We start from the raw sequence: 22,078 nt of genomic DNA, 5'->3' as shown, positions 1-22,078 counted from the left end.
TAAATTTTGTTATTTCATCTATGAAGGAATTTCATTTTAGGATTGAATGGGAAGATTATTTTGTCACATTTTTCTATGGTTGCCTCATAGATATCATTATGGTACTTATAGTACGAAACAGAATTTTCTTATTAGTTCGATTAGCATAATAACATTTGAATACAAAAAATTTATTCAGTGTAATGAATTTATATTTGACGTTTATGAGCTGTTTTAGAAAATCCTGATCTTTAGAATCAATTCACTTTTAACTACTCTGAAGTTAGTCAATGCACTAAGAGACTAGTAATAGTAAGAGGAGTAAGAGGTATGTATATGTAGAGTTTCATGTGATTTTTTAAAATATCGTCCGACTAGTTCAGCGGATATAATAATGTGTTCGAATTATCGAAGATACACATGTTAATTGCCGCTCGAACATGTAAAAAAGATTATGGTCAATGGCAAATGAAAAAGTAGAAGAAAAAAATAATAACACTGTAAACCAAGCGTGAAAGGAAAATGCACTTGATAATAATACATTGATTCTTTAGCGCGTACAGGTGGACAAAAGTGAACAAAAAATGTATTAAGAAAAATTCGAACGATCTTGACACTAACGCTTTAGTTCCTATCCGTTAAACTTCAGTAGGTTACATATACTTATAAATGTATGCAAAAAGCTGATAATTTGTATTGCATTCGCAATTGCAACTTGATAAAGAAAACGCATATTCATTTATGCACGACGTGTCGTACATGATGGTCCGGGGTCAAATAGCCGATTTTGCGATTGGCCATTTTTCATAGTGTTGCATTACCAAATAAACCGTGCACAGCGCTATTTGAGTCACAGCAGCACGGGAATTTACGTAAGTCGTACTACTTAAAATACAGTCTGTGTACGAATTTTTTTTATACATCATACAACCTTTGTTCACAGACATCTCCTTGATTCACATAGTCATTCTCTAGGAGATTTCTTCCGCCATCTTTCATTGTCATATGGTAACATCGTGAATTCCCCATTAATCACAGTCTCCGTATGTCTTTTAACGAGTCGACAGAATTCTTAATACTCAATACACTCGTTATTTGATTCTTAATCAATTTCGACGATTCTATTCACTTTACTTTTTACTTTTATATATAGCCACTAGCTAAATTGCTAGTTCAAAAATTTCCGCCAGGTTTTACTGCATCGAGCGCTTAGCGGCCATTTCGGCGGGAAGGGTGACTCAGATCGGGGGTCTGGCAAGAGACACAACATCCTCGTGTCATGCCAGCATAAACTATAAACAGCGAAACTGGCCCTAAACCGGTTGTATTACGCATATTATAAGCAATTGGACGTACTGTTGGAAGAGTGAACACTGAAACTGAGAAAAAGGATGGACGACGGTGGGATTCCCGTGACAGTTTCATTTTTTTAACGCTGTTGTTGACATTGCTGGAGAATACCAGCGATTCATAACCTGAGAGCAGTGGAATCGACAAGGAGAGACGAAGATCTTTCTTGTGGACTGTTTTACACGATCAATGTCATTAAGGTAATATTACTCGAATATGATTAATGGTAATTAGATAAACAAATATTTACGTCACTGTACAATACGTATGTATATGCAGGGTTATGCAGGACTGTTGCACCACTTGAATATGGTCTACCGTAGGGAATGATAGAAATAACATAAGCGCGCTAAGTTCAAATGCTACAAGAATCTTGAATGACCATATATAGGGTTATTCACGGCAAACGCATCCCCTGAAATTGTTCCAAGTTCTCGGCTTTATCATCGTAAGATAGCAATTACCAGCACCGTTTTCCGTCCCACCTGAAGTTAGCCTATGCATTTAATTTTTGTTCTTCCATAGAAAAAAGATTGTAGAACTACAGAAATCAAATTTACAAATAGACATTTATATGGTGCATTGTCGTGAATAACCTTGTATATATTGCTACGTAAATCGCTACCTAACTTAAATAAAAATGTTTCCTTTTTTTAGATGGTTATTTATTTTACAAAAAGAAAAAAGAATTTAAGGAACCCAAGAAAAAGGATTGAATTGGTGTGTGATGCCTAATGACATGTGTTGGAATTCTTATGGCCGCCGGGCATAATACCACGAGAAAGATACAAAAAATGATGCTTTGACCTCAAGATCGATTCCTTACGTCAATTATTGAAGAAAAATATAATCTACTCGAAACTTAAAGGCAACGTCAATAATTTACGACAAAAGGTGAGAATCAAAACGGGTGATCTTTGATTGATTGGAAGAAAATTATTGACACGCGGTCTTTATTCAAGGTTACTACCGGACGTCGGTACAATCATTAAGACGATCAGGAAGGCCCAAGTCCTCACTTTTAATTAGCTCATAAAACGATTCATGGAAAGAAATGGAAGATCACGTTCTTGTAATAAACATCTGACAAAAAGCTTATGAGTTCTCCTCTTCTCAGAAAAATCACAGGATATTTAGCTAACAATGGATTCTACAAATATTCCATTTAATGAGAAAAAAATTTTACATACTCCAGAATGAACCATATATAAACAGGTATGTTAACACAAGTGTCTTAGATACCGGATGGCCATGCCCGTGTGTAGTATCTAACACATTCAAGTATACGCGGAAGAATTATTCAAATAGTCCATCCACACCATGAATCAAGGAGGTCTTGCTGATTCGAGCGAGCCGGTACAAAGATCAGTCATTCATCCTTCTTTCGAGGAACCCCCAAAAAAAGAAGACATCCGTTATTCTCAGGTAGATAATCTGTCATATATAAAATGTATACACAATTATTTATAAAAAGTATGGATTCACGTCTAGCAGTACATATTAAACACGTTAAAATATCCACAGGAAGACAGAAAAATGTGATGACGAAGATTCGAGAGTCTAGAAATTGTTAAACCAGTTACACGTGCAAGAATTGAGGAGCACATGGTCCTTATTTGTATTACGTAACTATTGGTCAATCCGCAAATGCATGGCACTGCAATTATTCCTGAAAATAATGAGGACTCTGCCGATTGTCTTTCAGTTTGTCACTACGTAAATTATTGTCTGCTGCAAAGTCGGTCAGTTTGCAATGTCTGGTTATATCGTTAGCCAAAGCGACGTTACTACCGTTAAATGATTCTTGCCTAATCAGCCAATCGCAAACTTTTTTTAGACTGAAGCAATGCCCTATCCAATATTGAAATTTTTGAATATCGAATAATGTATAATACATATTACATATTCGCAACGACCTATTGGACTCTGAGCCTTGGTCACGAAAGTGAAGAAACACCGAAATACAGTAAAATAAACATGCTGTCGTGTAAACAAAAGGAATCGTATGGATTTATAAATAGCTGTTACCGCCGAAAACCATCAACGACAGAATCGAGTGAAGTACAGGATCTGAAGAAGTGTTGAATGAAAGTGTAAAGCTAAGGATGTGATTTGGACATTTTGAAAATGCTTGCAAGTTTAAAATACAATATGAAGTGATGATGACGTTATAAAACTTAGAGAATTTAGCGTGTCTTCGACTTCGAATTTTGGAACTATTTTTCATCTATCTTTCACATTAATTCTCTACGATATTCTGATGATCAATTAACTTTTTCAAATTGGGACCTTGACTTCTGTCGAGGTTGCTATTTCAGGTGGTGCCCACAGGTTGATCTCCCACTCCTGGCCCCGCGGGACCCCACTTGGATAGCCAATACTTAAGCCAGGAGTTTGTGCTGCCTGGGACTATTCCTTCAGCATCGGCCGGTGGACCCATGTCTATAAAATTGTGTGTTAACGAACGTACGCACATTGTATGGACATTGAGGAGCGCGCGCGCATCTCTCCTCGAACATCTCGCGATTTTTTTCTAATCAGGATCGATCTGTTGATCACTAAAAACGAACAGATCTGAGTGGATTTGTGAGAATCATCAGAAAGCTCAACAAAGTTCTCCAGGATAGATACCCAGTGACTCGTTAAAATCCACCATCATTAAAATTCATTTAAAAAATTCTAAGACGCTGAGGACGAAAAATTAAACAACCTGAAAGTTCATATTTAATATATGAACGAATCTAATTAATCGTACTTCGTGTAATTACGGCATTAACATTAACAATTAAAAATATTATTTAACTTGGATCATCCTTCCACTTAATCGATATTTTATCGAGTGAAGTGAAGTGTCGGGTTCGCCAAGAACATTAAATTAAACAGGTAAGTTTGAAGGAAGATTAAATATCAATTTCGATTTCTATTGATTTCCATCTTATTGAAATAATATTTATCGACTAATAATCGATTTACATTTTTTTTTTTATCAATCATACGCTATTAATTCTTTTTTGCTTCATAAGGGTCAAAACTAAAGATCTTAACCGCACGTCTGCTCTATAAATCGGTATTTCATACCACACCGGTATGGTACATGTTAGTAGTCACATCGGTACCGTGGTCACCTACCCGCCTTAACGTGACTTAAAAATATTACGTGAAATGTAATTTAAAGAGCATGTGAAACGCGCTTCGTTACACAATCATTCTACGAAACAAGCCGTAATATTCAGCACAAGGTCGCTGGACCGTTTCGACGTGTTTCTCAATGGCTCCAAAAGAGTATCAACATGCGTGTTCGAAATGATGCGTGTGTACCTGGGTAAAGGCAGCAACGAAGTTCGGTAACGTGGAACAAATTCTAGCCCGAACGGACCAGTCTGATAAACTGGTTCCAAAGAAGAATAATAAAAAGTTTGCTAACGATAATACATAAAAGAATTACAACGCATATTAGATTCTCGAAATGTATAATTTAATAAAAACATATTTTTTCATTTTACCATAAATAAGATCATTTACCTGCTGGATGCACCCCGTTGCATTTCTTAAGCCTACTTTCCACAGGCACAGCCAGTACCCACTTCGTACTGATATTCAAGTCAGATCTGAAAATTCAATTTGTCCTTAACGAATTTATGTAATGTAATATTATAATTGATATTATTCATAGAGTTACATCACAGGAAAGCCTTCTCGTGACAACTGGCAATCGACGAAAATTATAATCGAAAACAAATTCCTGAACCATAATCTCAGGGACAGCTTGCACGCATCTACATGATGCATAAACACTCAAAAGGTTCTCCCTCACGAGGCTGGGATAATTAAAAATATCCAAAATAAACTAAATAATAGGAATATATTCATATACCAATGAGCTTTACAATGTAAAGTGTCTACCAAAAGCAATTTTCCAATGCTGCTGTCCTTCGACTGGATCAACTTTTCTTAAAGTATCAAAAAATCCAGTATATTGGATTTTATTTCAGCATCCGATACAGTTGGGAAATTCTCATGGTGAGAAAGGTATCAACCAACTATTTTATACTGCAGTTGGATACTCGGAAAGGACAAAGATACGGGCTACGGCAACATAGAACCGGATGGCCAAGAAGAAGTTCGTTGCCAAGGTCACATCATAAGTCACTGATGGTGTGGATATAATTTTATTGCCCTCTGAACTTTTTCTCACCTGTACTAAATTAATCATTACGGCGCATCTTAGCTCAGCATACAATATCTGTCAGTCTGTCATTCTGATGGCTATGGAATGGAGTTCGAAGTCCGCAAGAGAGTCAAGAGCAAGATGCGTGACTCGCGTGGCCACGTTTACTGAGCAATTGGGGTCGCCGTTGTGAAAAGGAGCTGCGTGAAGTCCGTCCCGTTTTTCGAAGTCAAGAATAAGTGTTACGAAAGTAAAAAGGATCTTCGTAGAACACGGGAGCAGAAGAGAGGACAGTTCGCGATGGTATACTGAGGAATTTCAGTAGTTGGCGACCACCTTGTTTTTAGTGAGAAAAGAGGGAGAGATGGCGATTCAATGAAACGAGAAAGAAATGCACTTGATGAAGTGAGATCTTCGTATTGTACAAAGAGACAAGACAATTTATCATTCTAATTATTAAACAATTTGTCTTTGACTTCCGTAATTGTCTGTGATACGTTTACCGGACTTTCCTGAATTAATATATATATATCGTCCTTGCTTGAAGACACCTTCCGTGGTGTCAGTGGGCGGAAGGAGACAAGATCAGCCAGTCGTCCTCGAGATATCGAAAGAGAATATGTTTAAACACCTCAAACCAAGTGTAAAAAAATGTTAATCAGTGTCCTCGTCTCCAGTTAATGGATTAAAGAAAATATGTTGAAGAATTTGAGAGTTTCAACGACAACACCTTCACTGAGCAAGGTCATCGCCTTGATAGAGAGTGACAGAACAGACTAAAAATTTTTCAAGCTTGACAAGGTCGTCCACAGAACTTCGTTTGAAGATCGTACGTGGAACAAGGATGACCAATGGTCAGCATGAATTAAAAAGTTCAGAACCTGAGATATCACGCGAGAAGATCTAAGATCGCTAGATATATCTTTAGAATTTGTTGACACAATAACAAAATGGCTTTCGTGTATGTCCAAACATTCAAAAGGAAATGTATCCTAGATGTTGGCGCCTAAAAGATAAGTTTCCTCCTTCAGTCTCTCTCTACTTAGAATAATCGGGGCCTAGATAAACCAATCACTTGGATACCGTGAAGCAGATCCCGTTTGGCTCCGTTCATCAACCTTAAAAGAATCTGAAAGTAAAAAGCAAAAAGTTGAGGAGCAAACGACCAATGAAGGAAGTCCGTTGGTCACTTTATAGGAGGCCTCAACAGCCGGCCCACTTACCCACTAACTTAGAAGAGTCTGAGGCGTCCTGATACGAGGTGTATATAGGTGGGACGCAGCAGCGTCATTCGCCGGCACGTTTCTAACCTCTATAGATACCATATAATCAGGCAACAGTCCCTACCCTATAACAAATTTTATATAGGCATGGGCCAGAATCCCAGTATTGTGAGAGTCTCGACGGAAATGTCTTTCTCTTGAGAGTGAGAAATCCGAAGACTCTTGTAGATGAACTTTCTCTGTAGCAAGTACCGTTCGTTCACCATCTGCGTGAGCCATCATCCACGCCTGCTGACTGTCTAATACGAGACCATAATACCATTAAGTCCCATTTCCGAACGTAATATTCTAAATATCGACTCATAACAATTTTCGATAATAACATTCAAGGACAGACGTCTACGACGTTCGTTAATTGTAGGACAGCTTGAGACCTTTGTCAGACTAGCCAGATTTCGTTTCAATGCGAATTTCAGAATTGCAGGAGTTTTTTAAAAAATTAAACTGGTCTAGGAATTTGCGAAGTCGGTAAAGATCCTCGTTCGTCGTTCAAGCCTGACGAATGCAGTCGGTCTGGAAATTCAAAGACTAACACAACAGTACACTCTTACCCAGAGTAAGAGTGACTGGTAGATTCACAACAAAGCGATAACAGATAAGGAGCTATCCCCAGTGATTACTCTTGTAAAAACGTCGTTCTTAGATAATGAAGAAAAAGCCGTGAATCTAGATTAAATGCTCTACTCCGCTGCATCCAAAGGATTTCCGCTATTTCGCTTGATCCTCGCGCCTCGTTTCCACTTCGTTTGATCCTTACTTCTTTTCTTTAAAAGCAGGTCGCCAATATTATAAGTAACGTCTTGATGGCGCTGACGCACGCGTATACGGAATACGTGTATTAATATACTTTTCTTTCTCTCTAAAATATTCAGTTTCGTTATTGCCACGTTTCGTGATTCACCCTTGAAAATTTACTTTTCCAACAGTTCCCTTGTATCTTTGTGGGTTTACTTCTCTTCTCCAATTCACTTGGGTCAAGCAGTTCTTGAATACCGTAACTACTTAAAAATTACCAGCATATTTTTTTCAACGTTTAATCCCTCGTAGACCTTCAGCAGCAAGATATTCCGCCCAAGGGGTCTTAATTTGTCTGTGCCGGATAGAGTACTGTTCTTCCGCCTTATTATTACGCAAGTCTAAGTATAAACAAAAAACCGGTACCTCGAAATGACGTTGGCAAAAATCAAGAAAGTAGATATACGCTTTGCTCAAAATTGACGCAGATTCTATACGTAGCTATGACCGCAGATGAGCACTTTACGATTAGGTGTAGTCGAAAAAAAAAAAAAACGTATGACGAGGAGCAATAAGTTGTCGTTCAAACAGGTTAGGTAACTTTGATGAGACGTCGGGTTAATATCCGCGAAGATTGCGGTTCGTGAGACCTTCACAACCTCATATCCTCTCTTGTCTGCTTTGCTTTTTCCCTTCTCACCTCTCGTATCTCACCACCTAGCCTAAAATATTTCAATATGAACTCGCACCTGATTGTGTAAATTGATTTTCAAATTAACAGCATCTTATCAATGAATTTTTTACCTTTGATCTCAAACCCATCTTTTAGTATCGTATACTAATTTTATAATTTATATACGTTTCACGTGAATTTTTTATTATCACAGACAAACTGGCATCAGCAGCTGCAGAATTGGTGGCCGAGCGGGAGCCGGAGCCACGCAATGAAATACCCATGGTGGACACAAACAGAAGCTTCGTTGGTGCTGAGGGTCTCGTGAGGATGGCCCTGCATCAGTACACCGAAATCCTTACGACGGTATCCGATCCAAGAGTCAGTGATTGGCCACTTATGGATTCTCCGATTCCAACCTTTGTCATTGTAGTATTATATTTGTACACTGTGACGATCCTTGGGCCACGACTAATGGCCAACCGGAAGCCGTTCAAGCTCAGGAACGCCTTGGTAGCATATAACGCCTTCCAGGTCGTCTTTTCCTTAGGAATGCTCTACGAGGTAAAAAGAGGGAAATAAAAATATATACTTTCAATTTTTCCAATATTTTTTATATCACCATATTATTATTTCGTTACCTTGGAGGATCGTCCGACTTCAATGTGCTGTCTCGATGACGGTAGCTTCTGGAAATTCCGAAACGTAACCTGTTTAACGATCTTACGTGTCTCTGAGTAAACCAGCAAACAGTCCTGTGACAACATATTTCGTATCACTAAATACAATAATTGTACGTTAACCTTCAGAAGTGGTTAGGACGCAGTCGAGATTATTTGACATGTGCGCGGGATATCGATATTACGTCCTCGATGCTTTTCGAGAAATCGAAACAGCTGTTGATACGACATTAGGTTATGTCGATCAGATTCCTTTAGTCCATGTCCCACCTTGACCCATTTTTGACAATTTTGGTGAACGTTAAACCGGTCAACTGGCCACTCACGGCTAAATCTACTAATTATCACTTGTGAAATTCTCATTTGAATACTAGTCTTACTTGAACGCCCCAGGTTCATTTTTACGGGTAAACGTACTACTGCGACTATTGGTATTAACAGAGAAGAAACATATGTACGTACCTGCGACGTAACTCATGGCTTTTTCTTTATTTATACCGTCTTTTACTATTGTTATCATTAATATCACATACGTTATTCATTCACTGAAAATACAAACGGATTTTTTTTTTCGCGGTTACTGACTCAGGACGGTCTTCGCAGATTCGTGGAAATTCATTAAAGATGTCCGACAGACTTTTCAATTGCCAGCATTTTCTTGCATCGTGCTTAACCAGTAGTCTGGGACGCTTTTGATTGGCGAATTTTTCTACGACCATCTGACGTGAGCCAATGCACAGTTGCACTTAGACTGAAAAAAAAAATGAAAAAATAAAATTGATGGCGAAATATCTAAAAAAAAATTCGAATCGCGTGTCTTTGTCATATTTCTATGCGGTTAGAGATTATCCAGTTGGTAATTGCACAACTGCAATTTGAAGGAGCGCGAAATGCGAATGTAATTTATCAAGCCGGTGCATCCTGTTTTCAAATGTTTGTGCAACCATCCTTTTTCTTTTTGCGTTGCATTATTCTTTTCCTCCTGCGTTCCTTCCTTCTCTTCTTTCTCATTCACTCTCTTCTATTTGACCCCTGTTGAAATTTCCAACGACTACTTTCGATAGCCAAGGCCGATTCTGGCGTGCGGAAAGCACATATTTTCAGACCGGGTGGAGTTGGAAGTCACTAGTACCAACATGGGCAGACCGGTTTTTGTAGAATTTAATAAAAATCGCAATTCTTAAATATATTTATGCCTTTAGGATTTAACGTTTCCTAGTTTTATTCTCACTAATACCATCTGGCCTTCTCTTTCTTTACAGCACCTCATGTCCGGCTGGCTCCTGGACTACAGTTACAAATGTCAACCGGTCGATTACTCCCACAATCCATCAGCACTAAGAATGGCCAGCCTCTGCTGGTGGTATTTTATTAGCAAGTTTACGGAATTCACTGATACGGTACGAAGTTCAGATTCTACAACAATAAACTATCAGTCAACAATCGAAAACCGAGTATTGCATAAACACAGTGGGTGTCTTCCTTAAAAAAAAAATATTTGCACATAAAATCATTAAGACGTATATATACTTGTATCTTACCATACTTGTATCTTATTATTTTTTTTTCTCTTTTCTCTAAAGCCTTCACTGTACGTACACGCAATCTCTTTACGTGGATGAATTAACCAGATAAACTTTAATCGACTCTTGCCTAATTGGCATTTATCCTTTCTATGGTATTGCCACCAAGAATTACAGTTGCGTACCGTCTTAAGAAATACAGGAGGATGTTGATAGGTAGGATAAGAGATGGTATTACTGAAATATATATATATATTCATTAACTTTACAGATATTCTTCATTCTGAGGAAGAAAGACAGTCAAGTGACATTCCTTCATATGTACCATCACTCATTGACCCCCCTGGAGACCTGGATATGCGTAAAGTTCATCGCAGGTGGACACGGCACTCTGGGCAATTTAATAAACAACGCCGTTCACGTAGTCATGTATGGATACTATATGCTCTCAGCAATGGGACCGGAGTACCAAAAGTACCTCTGGTGGAAGAAACATCTGACGACAGTCCAGTTGGTAAGGATTGCTAAAAGGAATTTCTATGACCACATCCAGGTGATAAACCTTAGAGTAAAATCTAAAAGGAACATCTGACATTACGCAAAGTCCAGTAACGTCCGGATATTCCACCAGGAGAAAAGTGAACGTTGTTATAACGAAAGACCGACAATGGGAGTGCCTATCAAATATTTATATAAGATTCTAATCTGATATAATAATTAATACGTATTCTTAACGTACTGCAGAGTCCAAGATAAAAGCAGAATGCAGTAAGAGTCAGAGATGAAAAGTCGAATGAGAGAGTAAAAGGGTAGTATCAGTAGCAGGCAGCAGCTACTACAGGGAACGTAAAAGTAGCTGGTAAAAGGGAACGGGTCCAGAGTCAGGGAAGGTAATGGGAGGGATGCTGCACACGATGCGAAGGAGCGAGTGCAATGAAGTTGGTTCGATCGATCGCGGCGAATCGGCTTGGTGGAAAGTCAAGAAGGTGAGAATGTGGGACATAGGGGAGAAGTGATCCAGTGTGTAAATGCGCGAGCTCGGGCAGAGCAGGAGACACGATGATCGTCGTGGCGTAGTTAGAGACGTAGGTGCGATAGGGACGCCATTATAAATCGTCACCAGAAACACCCTGGGCTGCCGGAGAATATGGTGGGATCTGATTCGTGGCCTACGCAGTAATGAATTCTGGGCCGTGCGAGCTGGGGCCGGCTGAGTGGTCGAACGAAATTTCGTAAGGGGTTAGGTGGAGAGGGACAGGAGGGGGCTGGGGGATAGGGTGACAGGAGGACAGGGAAGGGAAAGGGAAAGTGAAAATCACGTTGGGCAATTCCGAGTTGCTTTGCCAGTACGCGAATGCGAGTTCGCGTTATGGCGCAATAATTTGGCATTCCGATATGCCGTAGTGATGGTGGCAAGCAGAGCGCGCAAAATCCAGGTCTGATGGAATTTAGTTGGTTACCGATGTCGGTGAAAAGTTTACAAGAGGTTACGGGAGGTTGTGCTAGAAACTGATCGGGTTGGAATTTTAGTGACTGAACCTGACTAATTTTTTCTTTGTTTCTTTCAGGTACAATTCTTCTTGGTCTTCGTTCACAGCGCTCAGGCTCTTGTGTTTGACTGTGGATATCCCAAGCTCATTGCGGCACTTCTTCTTCTTCACTCCGCCATCTTCTTCGCTCTCTTCTCAGACTTCTATAGGCGGGCTTATCACAGACAAAAGATACAGTCGAGGACAAAAGAGCTAAAGGCCGAATAAGATTTGCTCTCTTGACCGATTCGGCTTATCGATTTCTTCATTTTCCTTTGCTTTAATTCTCTATTTTATTTACCACCGCTTCCGTCCATTCACATCATCCCATTGCCAAACACCATATTGTCATGCTATTACATTTGTCAGTTTCATTATTGTCCTCTTATGTCTCTTCTGTCAATGTCAGCGAACGATCGATCTGGGTATTGATCGCGCTGCTTGGTTAAAGGTTTTCAATGTTTTCCGGGCAGAATTAAGAAAATTCTAAATTAAGGTATACGGGATCGAATGATCTGTCTAGGTTTGTCATTATTTTAATGGGTCCAGGTTACTGTAGATCACTGTGTAATTTTATACCGTCATTATTGCCCGGTTCATTAACTGTGACTTTGACCCTTTGACTGTCTTTAATCATTCCGATCGTAAAATACGTCGTACTTTGCGATAGACATTCTTTCCGTAGGGAAGCTTATACACTCATGAAGAATAAACGACGAGCGCGCAAGGACGTGTAGAGTAAGACGTACAAAAAAGGTAACCTTTCATGAATGCGACACAAATTTAAGGTATTAACGTTGCCTTCGTTCGATTAAGACTCTAAAGCGTTATAAATTTAATTAATGCGTTTTTGTCATGTGATGCTGATGCGAGTGAGCTGATTCAAAATCTGAACATCATGAACTTTGATCTAAAGGACATTCCTAATTATTATACGTCAATTAATGACCTCTTACGCATTCTACAGTAACATGGAGAATTCTTCAATGAAAACCAGTGACTATTTACCTCCGCTTCTCTTGAGAATTTCTTGTCGCTTGCAATGGCGTTGGATCAGGTGGAAAATTTGCAATCCGAAAGTCACAAGACACCGAAATTATTTATGATCACCCTTCACGTGTCCAAATTTGACGGGAAAACGATGTGGAAGTACCGATGGAATTATTGTAATTCAGTAAGGTTATAAATAAGAGAGTTAGCGACTGACTGTCAAGAGGCAAAGAAGTTTATACCCCATCAGATATTTATCAGAAGACTTCCGATCGTTTTCATTCTAGATGGATTCAGTCGACTGACGTCAGGTCACTGTAGAAGTACGAGCGTGACACTTGTATCGAATGACAAATAAAGAAACCGAACAAAAAGGTATTAAATGTAGGAGCCGTAGGCCGCCGCGCGTCCACGGCTCACGAGGAATCGAGGTTTGCGGTTATCGATTTGATGAAATGCTCCATGCAACAGAGAAGCAGGAACGATTCACGTTGCGAGCGTCGAGATGCTGCCACCTCTTGTTGACACTCTAAGTCTACTTGTAAGCAATACTCAATCGGTAATAAATTATTTTACTAATCTCGTTGTTCGTTTGATGATCGTATCTGCCTGAGTTTGACATCCGATGGTTATGAATAGTTTGTAAATATTGTTTATTTCTTTCTTCCATTTTTTCTTTAATGAGTTCCTCATAAGCAGTTACGGTTGTCAATCTCAAGTGATAATGTTCAGTGTATCGAAAAAGTTTTTATAAGAATTCTTATGGAGATAGGACACTAAACTATTTTATATATCAAATGAAAATAAAGATTAACGTTTAATTTAATGACAGTTTTCTTCTATTTTTCCCATTTATGTACAGAATGTGGCTTTTCTGATTAAACCCACTGATACAGAATTATTGTACCTTTTACGATTCCTACAATATGAACGACGAGTATGGTTTTTTTCTTTATCAGCTGCACAAATTCTCTTTCAAGCAGCTGCAGCTTGATTCTTCCTCTTTTGCCTCTTGAGAAGTCTACGTTCACGCTCATATTCCTTCATCCTAATCACATAACTAAAAACAAATGTCCATATAAGAATGTTATATTCAGATAAATATAAATATTGTAGGTGATCTTACTCCTCAAATTCACAGGTTTCATATTTATGCTTTTCGGCAGAACATTTATATGTAAAGGGCCAGACATCAGCTAGACAGTGTTGTTGCTTCAGATACAGATGTACACAATAATCTCGAAACTCTTTGGGTACAAGAGCAGCATTCATCTCCTGTTCGGTAGCTTTCATTACTGAAAACATATCACACACTTGACCATTGGTATATAATTACACCACACAAACATGACTGAATAAAAATAAAATTCACTCAAACTCACTAAATTTTCAACGGTTCATGAAACAATTGACAGTTACTAGTAACTTAATTATTCACACTAAATCAGGTAGTTCAGAAGTTTTATTCGTTTGTTATGTCATAAGGACAAAACGGTCGTGAAATTAAACAAAGGAATCATGGATTCTTATCAGAATAAAAAGGAATTATACACAAAAATAGGCAATAACTTGTTGATATCATTTCAATTTTTTAAAATTTTGCTATACATCCTTAAAAACATCACATTTATTTGCAGGTTGTTCTTAACAGTTTGAGGTTATGAGCAAGAGCAATTACCTCTGGGTTTTCTACCATTTGGAAATCCAAGCATTGGATCGAATGTGGGTGGATGATTAGCTGCAGGTGTTGGATCCTTTTCCGACGTATAAAAGGCAGACACATTACCCATCTTTTCGAAAAACAGTTTCCTCCAGAATCTAAGTAGAAGCGACTTAAGTTAGCAGAAGAGGAAACCAGCCGCTTCTGAATCTCATACTGACATCTACTGGCACGGATTACGTAACACTACTGTAAAAAAGAAACTCAAAATTTCATAGAATAAGCGAGGGAAGAGTACGTACAAAAATTAATATCGATTGTACGTAAAACGTATTTTTTATTAAAAGTCCGCTGAAATAATTAGAGAAATGCATTAGAATTTTCTTGTGCACATATACATCGGTAACATACTATGTTTCAATCGCTTCAAAGTCCTTTTAATCAATAAAGAGTTTTATTACACGCAAAGATCATTGCGTCTGTTCCGTTCTGGTTGATACATTTTAAAAAAATCGATACTGTATTTGTGTAGTGTACAGTTTCTTATGAGCTTAATAACTAAAGTTGTTGGTCTTCCTCTTTTCATTTTAAGGGCGCCGCATACTTACTGAATGACTTTATCGTAGTACCTAATCTAATACTTAGAGATCTGTCCTACGATCAATCATCTTCTTCTTCCATTGCATCTGTTTTTGAATTTCCTGAAAAAACCATAGATTGCGTTGTGCAAAAAGTTGTTGTAATACATAGTTCAAAGTACTGTCAATACATACCATTGTGCTGTCTGTCATCACCAGGTATATGGCCAGCCTGTAGTAATTTACTGAGTCTCTGAACTTCTTCCAGTGACGAGGCATTTGATATGGCATCTCTAATTTTCAAACGTTCGTCTGCATTTGTTGGTGGTTTGTCCATAGTACTTATGCCCGGTACTTGGGTCTTTGCTTTCTTGGCTATCTCACGTGCCAGTTCTTTGCCTTTTTTACTTCTAAAGTATTCTAAGGCTGCCTCACGTTCCTTTTGTTTAATTTTTCTAAAATCCAGTAGGCGCAGCTGTGGCAATCTGTATATAATGTATTGTCTGTATTGTGGCTTTGCAGATACTGGATTTTGTAGAAGACACAAATTTGTCAGATTCTTAAGTGGTATCAGAGGTTCCAAATCGCCAAGTTCCTGAATCATATTTCCCGTAAGCATTAAAGTTTCAAGGTTTGGAATACAATGTTCAAGACCCTCAGCAATCCTGACAATGCGATTATTATTGAAGAAGAGCGTTTTGATTCTTTTTAATAAAGGAAAACCATCCAGCTTGCGTATGTCATTGTCAGAAAAATCTATTGTATCAAATTGGTCCTAAAAAGAACAAATATTTTCATATTACTACAATACTTTTTTCCTTTGGATAAGGTCATTAAACCAAACAAAAGCTTTCCGTACAAAGCTTCAAATTTTAATTTTACAGTAAATTCACAAACTCTATTTCTCTCATACTAAAATAATAATATATACTTACCAGTGTAGCTCCCAAATTTTCAATAGTGGGTATCTTATATCCTAAAACATATAAATCCCAGAAATAATATTCAAAAGCTTCATGTTGAGGTTATAACACAAGGATACATCGCACGATACCATTTACTCGTGTAGTATAAAGAATCTTACTTACCTCTCAGATCCAATTCACGATCTTTCACAGGATTAATATATTGCATGGATTGTTGAATTAAATCCGGCGTTAGCTTTACCATTTTAATATAACAATTTTATATTATCCAAATGCACGTTGAATTGTGTCACACTGCCTCAACAAGCGGCAAATCTACAGAATAACATCCATCTAATGCAGCCAACAGACTAACATAAATTTCCCCAAATTTTATATGAATCTAAAATTGTATTTCATCGCAAATGAATATTCCCTTTTCTTCAAGAATAAGTCATAAATAATTCATAATTGTACTCGTATAATATCAATCAATGCTAAAACGCAATCAATCGAGAAATTAATTGTAATATCAAAAACTCCAAACATAAATGCTCCTGTAACATGGCAACCCGGTATACCGATTACAAAAACACAAAAACGAATTTGCCTGTATTCAGGCGCAAAGGCGGCTTTTGACATTATCATCAATTAATATGTTAATAACGATAAATATCATTGACCATCATTGGTTAAATTAAAGTGGCTTATAATGACAAACAATTAATACTTAGAATACGATTCTTACTAGACCTAACAAACAAGGCTAAATTTAAATAGACTATTTATTTTTACGCTGCTGCACATCAATTTCTTCCCTCTTCATTAGATCCACGTAGAAACGGTTAACCAGTGCACGGTAACGTTCTCGCGAATCTTTCTTCATCAATTAACAAAAATTTTACGAAATAAATAAATGAATATCATATATAATTACTTAGAATTAAAACATTAGGTATCTTATATATTTATGTTACACGCAACATGTCGTAATAGCAGAAAATCACTATCTTCTTGATGTCCTTCCAGAAGAAGAGGTTATGTGGCTCCTGGGTAATCAGAGAAATTAATTTTTATATAAACATCCAGAAGAATCAGATATAAAAAGACACTAAGAGATACATATGTATATAGACAAGGTAAAGGTAAAGATAAATACCATAGGCAAAGTCATTAGAGAATTATTTTCTAGAAGCACAGCGGCATTGTCGCTTATTCTCAGTTGGCGTCGTCAACTGCCGTCGCAATTAAAGTTGGATGCAATCACAAACCTCGCGAAATATTATAAAAGTAGTTATAAATGACGAGAACAACTGCTATGACAATTGCGACATAGTAGTATATGTAAATATGTATATATATATACCGTTAGACATTTGGAATTCCAATTAGATTTCACGAACCAAATTCAATGTAAAATACAACGGCGGTGAATTCCGTAATATTTTACAATTAATGAAAAAAAAAGAACAAATCTTTCTCAGTTTGAATATATTCAAATCGCCAAAATCCTGTACTATTCCATGGTGAAATGTAGAATATTATTAAAACTAGTTTACCAGTCGAATGTTACTGATATAAAAAAAATCTATACACACGTAAACTCGTATATAATATTTATATTTATTAATTCTTATCAACCTTCTTTTTATCATACCAAATAACACTTTGGATCAGCGTTTTATTCCATGAAATCATGAAAGACAAGTTTTTTCAGTTTGTCCTTATATTCGGATACGTTGACCAGATGAACGTTCTGGAATTTAGGAATTCAAAATCAAGTAAAACATTAATCCTATACAGTCACTGACAAAGACAATCTACTAAGTAATGTAAGGTTCTACTGGTTTCAAGGTCTTTGGTAATCCCATGCCGTCGAACTCGTAGCCGTCGAGCTCTTAGACCCTTGAACCCTTGACACGAGTTTCTCCCGAAAAAGCTGCTTAAGCTCATCTTTATAGCCATGCTTGTTACTTCTTTCAACTACTTCTTCTTTGGGCTTTTCTTGATTCCCATACTTGATATTCTTAACTTTGCCGCGCGATTTTGACACATAATCGCAGAATTGACGATATTGACGATATACAGGGTGTAACTTTTCCGGGATCCGGTGAGGAAGTACCGGTAACGGCTGAGGATTCGTCTTCCTCTATTTATACTTGTTATCATAGGAATAATATTAGCCTGTAGCTAGCGCCTTATCAACACGATATTGTAATCGAACGATACACACTAGAACATTAATATTACTCCCACGACACAGGTACATATAAATAGAAGGAGGCAATTGGAAATTATTAAGAGAACGAATGAAACTGAACTTTTACTTACGATGTGCTGCACCTGACCACGAATTATGAATTTGCGTGATTGTTGAATGAGAATAGTCATTGGTTTGAGGATCGAAGGAGGATTGTTAATTGAAAATTTGCAGTAAAGTTGCGTACGGGCAACTGAAGATTCGACACAATAATTTAATGTAAATATAAAGTAAGATAACTTTATTGAAATAGATAATCAATATGATGTTCAATAGTTGAATACGAATTTGGAATCGACAACAAAAGACTTGGAAAGATTTTAAGAATCAGAAGTTGAATCTAAAATTTTAAATTACTACACTGTGTCATTGACTGATTTTTAGTTTTATAAAATAGCTTTTCGCATCACACCCAAGGCTTGTGACCACTTTTTTGTTTTTACCATAATTTCTTTAGGATGCATATCTTAATCTTGGTCGAATGCTAGCTGTCGATGTGTTTTCATTAGGTGAGTGACGGATTAGAATGATTCTTCGAAAATTAATATTTAGTTTATCGTTTCTGATAAGTACATAGGCAGACAATAGCATAATGCATCGCACCGGACAAAATACTAGTTAAAAACATGAAGTGTAACTGAAGGTTCTCATCCGGACGTAACACAGTTAAATTACGCGATGAATATTGATACGCAGTCAAAGTTCATGGCTTTGACGTGCGGTCTGTATTAAAAATCCATGTGCTTCGGTTTATCGTATGAAGACCCAGGTTCACTGGCCAACGAAAAAAAAAAAAAAGATCGCTACTGCAAAATCGATACGCGACCAATTCGTAAGAAGAGGTTAATTAATTATAAATAATGCAGTCTTTATCCGTCATGAAAGGCGAATGTTCAATAACCACAATTTAATTACAATTCATTGGGAATCGTAGATCACATTTAATAATATCACAAAAAATAAAAAAAAACTAATACCTCTTTTGCAATTGTTAATTTAGGATTCAAGCCAATCTTTTGGATACATCATTACCAACATTCATATTACACGTAAGACGTGTCTCAGCCAAATGACAATTATCAATGTCTATTTTAGTTCCTTTTGAATCATTATTATTATTTTATAGCTCGTCATTAAAATAAACTGCTTTCTACGCCGTATTTTTTGCACTTGGCCTGCGAAATAAAGTTGATTTGCTTTTCTTCTTCACTGCTATTTTATTTTTTTCATTTACTAATTTTTTCCCTACACAGGCTGCAAATGCACACTCGACCTTGCGCCAATTCGCGTAGATAGGAATACGAGAAGACACGTCCGGAACGGTATATTCATATGTATTACTCGAAAATCTTTATTATTTGATAATGGCCCATTACACTAGCACGCAATCGCATCACTGACTTGTCCTTGAGTTTCAATGGTAGCAAAACATACTTAAATGACTCGCCTACATGATCATAACTTTCGCACATTGATTTGAATATCTGATATAACGTACTCGGAATCGTATCTAGAAATTAATTTTGTTCATCGGGGTCAAGCTGAAAAATAAAATACATAAATTGTTTATCTATATATCAGACATACATAAACATAGATTCAATGTAAACTTCTTTGACTCGAGTAATAGCATGGCCAATATATAAATAATTAATGACCTGTTGTTATTGATATTAATATTATAATTATAAAATCATTTGAAAGCAGATCAAAAGTCCATGACGTCAGTCGGACATTATTAAGGGTACTTCTCGAATTCACTACGAGTATCGTTGCGTTCCTATTTTATTATACAATAAAGTGAGACACAACAATGCTTCCCAACTGTCTGTGAATTTCCGAACGTACTCTAATTACAATAGTTAGCCCTGAGGCCTCCCGATGGCCTCAATCATCTGTTTTGAGAATCGGCTCCTATTTAGCGCGGGAAAATTTGAAACGTAGAATCGTATCGATACGACCGTGTGTGAATATCATTAATACTGAAGTGATGTAATAACGGAAGGTTGTTTTTTTTTCCATCATCGATGGTTCGTATTTCATAATCAAGAGGAAGAACAGATATATGTGTGAATAAGCAATCCAATGACTTGCGTGATACGTGGTAACTGTATTATTTAATGTTTAGTCTTGTCGATTCGTTAATATCTGTATAATGAACTAGACCGTCCAGAAACGTCGAATGTATCATAGTAAACAATCTCAGACTGGATGTAATTCGTTGAGATAAATTCTTTTTTCCTTCACATATAATTTCAAAAATTCGTGCCATTACTGTCCGACACATCTGTGCAAATGTACTTTACGTATTGCCGTGCAGTAAACATGCGAAATGCGTAATAGTTTCATCACTTCAGATTGTCAACGTACGGTAAACAGTTTGAGCGAATAGCCGTCAATGTCATCGTAATTGGATGCAATAAGTACAAGTAAACTTTTCATGATGCATTATGGGTAATAGTAAAAAAAAAAAAAAATTATGTCCCTTATCGTGATACAAACAATACAATTGTCTGATCTAATAATTTGTATTTAATAAAAGGTATTTAAAAAAAATTAATCATAATTCAATAACGATTATTTTAATTCCACGGTAAGATCGTTGATAATAAAATTATTGTAAAATCATCGATCAATGCTATAGTCGTTAATGACACTAGAATTTTCCAGATGCCTCGATACATTTTATGATAATTTTTATCGTCAATCGTCACTTATGGTTATTGATGAAGAATTCATTTTGTCTAGAATTTTTAATCTACGTCAGCGTCATGACGCTTCTCGGCAAGCTCGTACAATGTAGGCCATTCGATATTTTTCCAGCATATTTTGTACGTGATAACGATATACAATATTTTTTGCGTGTAAACGACAATGTCTATAATGAGAAAAATTATGGAATCTATTTGCCGCGATCGGAAACAGTTTACCGTAAAATCCAGGATATCACAATACCAAAGCGGGCGAATACATTTCGTATATACGTATAAATCAGCGAAAAGTGACGTTCGGATCAATCACGAACATGCGTTGCGATTTTTAATTTCAACAGCCGCTAATTACCCAATGTATAGGACGTTACGATCGTCCGAGGAAGCAATAAAAAAATGTATAGTAGGCATAGGAAGTATTTTTCGTAGCGTCCGACAAAGTTTGTCCATCTTATTTTATTTCATCCGACAATAAAAATTAGTGATCATCACGCGCACGATAGTCATTCATTATCATCTGAGGATGATCGTATACTTCGGATTATGCAATTGGCTATTAACATTTTTTGCATATAAAATTTTTTTTCCATCAAGCCGGACCTAAACATTAAGACTTGCTGCGTATATTGTGCTGTTAGATGTTTCGTCTTGAGGACCGTGATGGGATTATTATAATTCTAAATGTATATTGATAAAATATTATGTATATTATATAAAATTATCACGGACTTGGGCTTTTTATTCTGCGGTCGGATGCAGATTTTTTTTCCTTATTTCTTTTTTTTGTAGAAACCCAAACAACAATTCCCAATAACATACTCTTCGAGTAACTTGTATAAGTAATTACAGACGAGAGGAACGTGATTGCTTGATAATCGGGGTTAACAAGTGTTTGCAGTCGGTTTCATCGTCCGTTTCATTTCCTTCATCGTCTAGGGAATTAACGCGTTTGACGTCACCGAGTACAGTACAAAGTCAAACAGTCGGCAATATTTTTTATTGGATTTTGAAAAATTCAAAAATCGTACAAATCGCTCCGAAATGATGGCTTCTA

At 37.0% G+C, this 22,078-nt stretch overlaps 3 protein-coding genes across 4 annotated transcripts; 1 reads left to right on the top strand and 2 right to left on the bottom strand.

Annotated features, from left to right (window-relative positions):
* Positions 1–1,149: 1,149 nt before the first annotated feature.
* Positions 1,150–12,167, top strand: LOC107273834 (elongation of very long chain fatty acids protein AAEL008004). Of its 2 annotated transcripts, none has more exons than XM_015752392.2 (10): positions 1,150–1,529; positions 1,987–2,223; positions 2,292–2,544; positions 2,638–2,754; positions 2,854–3,071; positions 3,167–4,212; positions 8,403–8,752; positions 10,131–10,268; positions 10,663–10,905; positions 11,960–12,167. In XM_015752392.2, the coding sequence occupies exons 7-10, from the start codon at positions 8,471–8,473 to the stop codon at positions 12,146–12,148; spliced, it is 852 nt and encodes a 283-aa protein (XP_015607878.1). In that variant the 5' UTR covers positions 1,150–1,529; positions 1,987–2,223; positions 2,292–2,544; positions 2,638–2,754; positions 2,854–3,071; positions 3,167–4,212; positions 8,403–8,470; the 3' UTR covers positions 12,149–12,167. The 2 variants fall into 2 exon arrangements, with proteins under 2 accessions (XP_015607878.1, XP_015607877.1); XM_015752391.2 differs by having other exon boundaries at positions 2,624–2,754.
* A 1,553-nt stretch (positions 12,168–13,720) lies between these two features.
* LOC107273837 (NADH dehydrogenase [ubiquinone] 1 beta subcomplex subunit 7) lies at positions 13,721–15,036 on the bottom strand. The gene is made up of 3 exons (XM_015752396.1): positions 14,589–15,036; positions 14,037–14,205; positions 13,721–13,970 (listed from the first exon to the last, which is right to left on the bottom strand). Exons 1-3 carry the CDS (start codon positions 14,698–14,700, stop codon positions 13,886–13,888), a joined length of 366 nt encoding a protein of 121 aa, XP_015607882.1. The 5' UTR covers positions 14,701–15,036; the 3' UTR covers positions 13,721–13,885.
* On the bottom strand, positions 14,991–16,434 carry LOC107273836 (probable U2 small nuclear ribonucleoprotein A'). The gene is made up of 4 exons (XM_015752395.1): positions 16,237–16,434; positions 16,084–16,124; positions 15,344–15,923; positions 14,991–15,271 (listed from the first exon to the last, which is right to left on the bottom strand). Exons 1-4 carry the CDS (start codon positions 16,316–16,318, stop codon positions 15,231–15,233), a joined length of 744 nt encoding a protein of 247 aa, XP_015607881.1. The 5' UTR covers positions 16,319–16,434; the 3' UTR covers positions 14,991–15,230.
* Positions 16,435–22,078: the final 5,644 nt, after the last annotated feature.

Source organism: Cephus cinctus, unplaced genomic scaffold, assembly GCF_000341935.2.
Source record: "Cephus cinctus unplaced genomic scaffold, Ccin1 Ccin1_scaffold1847, whole genome shotgun sequence".
Classification (NCBI taxonomy): domain Eukaryota; kingdom Metazoa; phylum Arthropoda; class Insecta; order Hymenoptera; family Cephidae; genus Cephus; species Cephus cinctus.
Note: the sequence above shows the minus strand (reverse complement) of the source record. Positions and strands in the feature narration are given on the sequence as shown.